A 4755-nucleotide genomic window follows, 5' to 3' on the forward strand; every position below is an offset into this window, starting at 1 on the left:
CTGCATATGGTGACTGCAGCCATGAAATTAAAAGACGCTTACTCCTTGGAAGGAAAGTTATGACCAACCTAGATAGCATATTCAAAAGCAGAGACATTATTTTGCCAACAAAGGTCCGTCTAGTCAAGGCTATGGTTTTTCCTGTGGTCACGTATGGATGTGAGAGTTGGACAGCGAAGAAGGCTGAGCGCCGAAGAATTGATGCTTTTGAACTGTGGTGTTGGAGAAGTCCATTGGACTGCAAGGAGATCCAACCAGTCCATTCTGGAGGAGATCAGCCCTGGGATTTCTTTGGAAGGAATGATGCTAAAGCTGAAACTCCAGTACTTTGGCCACCTCATGCGAAGAGTTGACTCATTGGAAAAGACTCTGATGCTGGGAGGGACTGGGGGCAGGAGGAGAAGGGGACGACAGAGGATAAGATGGCTGGATGGCATCACTGACTCGATGGACACGAGTCTGGGTGAACTCCGGGAGTTGGTGATGGACAGGGAGGCCTGGGGTGCTGTGATTGATGGGGTCGCAAAGAGTCGGACACGACTGAGTGACTGAACTGAACTGATTGTTATTATGCTTAATATAATAAATTGCTGTAAAAAATTCAAACTACATACTTAACCATTATTTTTAACCAAAGGTCAAAAATAATATAAAGGCTTCCCAGGTGGCTCCGTGGTAGAGAATTGACCTGCCAGTGCAGGAGACACAGGAGATTTGAGTTAGATCCTTGGTTCGAAAGATCCCATGGAGGGGGAAATGGCAACCCTCTCCAGTATCTTTGCCTGGAAAATTCCATGGAGAGAGGAGCCTGGTGGGCTACTGTCCACGAGGTCAAAAAGACTTGGTCATGACTGAGCGACTGAGCACACATACAGAAATAATACAGCTCTATTATAGTCCAGCCATCCAAACTATTTTTAGACCTATTTTTATATAAAGAAAAGAAGGCTGACATTCCAAAGCTCAAAATATGAATTGAATCATACTTTAAGTTATTCTTCATGATAAACAGAAAAGATAATCTAATCATACCGTCTTATTATCTAGTATTTCCAAGGCCTGTTGATGTTTTTGGTAGAGTGGATGTCTTCTGTCAGGCTTACTGTTAAATTGTAGCTTCTTCCCAACTGAATCTTCAAGTTCAAATGTAGGTGAACTGGTGTTCAACAGTTGTGAAATATTCGGCACAAATATGAAAGGCTTAAAAACAGATCTAGAAGAAAAGGTATTAAGTTGGTATGTGCGATATAAAAAAATATTCAGCATTATTCTAAATCTTCTATGATTCCCTCCAGTTTCTACTCATTTATAACATACTGATTGTTCCTGTCATACTAGTTTTGCCTGTGCCTATCTTCCTTGGTATACTAGGATCTTCTTTTGGGGCAAGGGACATCCTTTATTTAGCCTTGAATTCCCATGAACCTAACAAAGGGCCTGGCATATAAACAGTGTCAAGTTAAATTATGGTTCATTTTTTACTGCAAACTCCACAGTTGGAGGGTAAGAACAATCCTCAGTGCAATATATTGAGGATTAGGATATGGGATGAAAATAAACAGAAGTATTAATAAAGGGTTCACAAGTTTCATTCCATTTGCTTGATGATATCTTTAGTAAGATGAAAGATAAGAGCAAACATAAGATCATTTCTAAATGTAATGTGCATTATGTTTTATGAGAGATACCAACAATTTAAATCAAGATAGCCTGTATAATCCTCCTTGATAAAGCTTGAACTATTGATATTTTAAGTTTTACATGTATTTTCTAGATTGTTAAACCATTTTACTGATCATCTAATATTTAATATGGAAATCTGCATAAGAAAACCTATCTACTTTCTTTTCTTGACAATTTTAAATATATTTGGGGAAAGAGGGGATAGGAATAACTGTGTACCAGAAACAATAAACATTTTCATCCCATAAGAATGAGAACAGTTATATAACAAATATGCAATGGCAGACTAAAACCTGAATAAAACATTCAGTAGAAAATTTTTGTCATATTGGTGCAACAAAAATTTAGCCTGATAAAATCATGACCAGACTAATGACTCTACCCCAGTCCCTGCCTGGTTTATAGTATTTGTGACTTTACCTCTCAGGATCAGGAGTCCCTGTAAAGAAGTGAATACAAGGAAGTTTGGAATCTTGAGGTAAAATAGAAACCATGCTTGCAGTGGTCAGGAATTCTCCCTCCATATTAATGCCACTTGGTTTATCTCGGAGAATTTCCACCATTGTTTCAAAAGTTATGTTTCCTAGGGAAATAAATTTTAAGACAATCAAATACATATGCATTTGCAAACTGGTATCCTGCAATTATGAACTGCTTTCTCTATTGATAATATATAACATGAGATACTGGTTTAGGTATTAAGTAAGACTGACTATAAGCAAATCTTGTATCATAACTGTTAGACTCACTGGGCTGTCACAAGGAAGATTTTTTTTTAATATAAAATAAACAAAATCTCAAAACATTATAACAGGATAAATCTGTTATCTCTTAAGAAGAAGAAATCAATAATACAAAATACACTCAATCTCATTGCCCTTCCAAAATTTTTTAAGGGGTATGTAGTTAGCAATTAGCTAACAACATCAATAATTATAATCTGAGTCTATCCATTCTAGGAACCAAATATCAAGAGAATATTGTGTTTAGTTTTCAATATTACAAAAGATGTTCTTTAGAAAATAACAAATTATTTTGTCCTGTAATAATTTCTATGTCTGACATTAATACTCTTTTATGAAAACCTGATTGGGAGTCAAGGAGGCGAAAGACATTATTGGCTAGTGGAACTTGTATGTACACAGTTTTGTCAGACTACTTCAAAAATCTAAATGTCCATTGTGCATGATAAATATAATATAAATATTCTGTTTTCTGCTTTCATAGGTAAAGTTTGGTATATTAAGATTTTTTTGAGAAAAACAGAAAAAATATATATTTTATCTTTTTACCAAACACAACATGTCCATGGTTCCAGAGAGCCTCAGAATCCTGTATTTGGAAGGCATTTCTGCCAAAAAATTTTAAAAGCCCAGCATGCCTTCAGACAGCTGTGCTCCATTCTACACATGTTTATGTGGCTTAGGATCTCTCATGACAGGATGGATAACCTTACCCCTCCACAATGCAGTCCTCCAAGAGTAGCCAAAATATCTTCTTCTCACATGATAATGATTCTTGTCTCCAAAATTTATGATTCTCTATTCTCCCTGAATCACATTAAAACTCCTTCAAATTAAAACTTCTACCAAACGTAAGTGAAATAACATTTTCCTATCTTTCATCTGCATTGGTCCTACCTTTTGTCTCTCTCTGCCATTAGACTATAAATTCCTGATCTTTTGTCTGTATTGTTCCTATCTCTGCAATTAGATTACAAATTCTCTAAAGACAAAAATGGGACTTTCTCTCTTTAGTTCTCATTCATTCAACAAATTTATTGAACACCTATTAAATGTCAGGCATTGTCCTAGGCTATGGATAAGTACAGTAATCTAATTTACACTTGGGTTTACTTAGGAATTTAATATTTGATAAGATTGGTTAGCACTTCAAATCAGTAGACAAAATATAATTCATTTAAAAAGTGGTACTGACAGAAAACTCTACTCAATACTGTATAATGGCCAATATGGGGAAAGAATCTTAAAAAAAAGTACGTGTGTATATACACACATACATACATATAACTGATTCACTTTGCTGTACGACTGAAACTAACACACTATAACTATACTCCATCAAAAAAATTTTTAAAACAAGTGGTGCTAAGATCATTGGGTAATCATTTGAGAAGTGATTTTTTAAAAAAAGAAGCTGCAATCCTAATTCATACATTATCTTAGAATAATTCCAAAAGAATTATAATATAAATTTTAAAAATAAAACTATAAGATGTAGATAACCATTTCTGGTACAGTGGAAATGACCTTTCTAAAAGCATGACATCAAAGATAAAAACCATATAAGAACAATTCTGCATGGGATATTTTATTACTAGCTTTCTATTTATGCCAGCTATTCTTTTTCCCCTTTTATCCTTTCTTGCCTTCTTTAATTTTTTCAAGTATTTATTATTCTATTTCTACCATGTTAGCTTATTTGTACATTTCTTCTTATTTTCTCTTGACTTTATATATTACAGTCTGTCTTAAATTAGTTCTTCACCACTTAGTTAATACAAGGACCTTGTAACACTTTTACTCCAATTACTGCCTCCTATCTTTTGTCCTATTTCTCATTTATTTAATTCTACTGTATTCATCTGGGTCTTGGAAAAGCAGATGCCAATTCTATGTACAAAGCTTTTGAGAGAGAGAACCGAATTTCAGTCTGGCTTCAACAAACTTGGCTTGATGATTTAAATTTTTTCAAATATACAAAGGCTTTTTTTAAACTTTATTTCATATTGGACTATAGCTGCTTATTTAACTTATATGCAGAGTACATCATGTGAAATGTCGGGCTGGATGAAGCACAAGCTGGAATCAAGATTGCCACGAGAAATATCAATAACCTCAGATATGCAGATGACACCACCCTTATGGCAGAAAGCAAAGAGGAACTAAAGAGTCTCTTGATGAAAGTGAAAGAGGAGAGTGAAAAAGCTGGCTTAAAACTCAACATTCAAAAAACAAAGATAATGGCATCCAGTCCCATCACTTCATGGCAAATAGATGGGGAAACAATGGAAACAGTGGTAGACTTTATTTGGGGGGGCTCCAAAATCAC

General features: G+C 34.9%; 1 protein-coding gene across 1 annotated transcript in view; it reads right to left on the reverse strand.

The window, feature by feature from the left end:
- SCRN3 (secernin 3) overlaps window positions 1–4755 on the reverse strand; it is a 32321-nt gene that overhangs the window by 8608 nt on the left and 18958 nt on the right. Inside the window, exons 6-7 of the mRNA XM_010859811.1 lie at window positions 2104–2266; window positions 1033–1213 (exon numbers count right to left, since the gene is read on the reverse strand). Coding sequence (XP_010858113.1) covers window positions 1033–1213; window positions 2104–2266 — 344 coding nt within the window. The remainder of the gene's footprint in view (window positions 1–1032; window positions 1214–2103; window positions 2267–4755) is intronic.

The sequence above is a fragment of the Bison bison genome, unplaced genomic scaffold, assembly GCF_000754665.1.
Source record: "Bison bison bison isolate TAMUID 2011002044 unplaced genomic scaffold, Bison_UMD1.0 scf7180017864460, whole genome shotgun sequence".
Classification (NCBI taxonomy): Eukaryota; Metazoa; Chordata; class Mammalia; order Artiodactyla; family Bovidae; genus Bison; species Bison bison.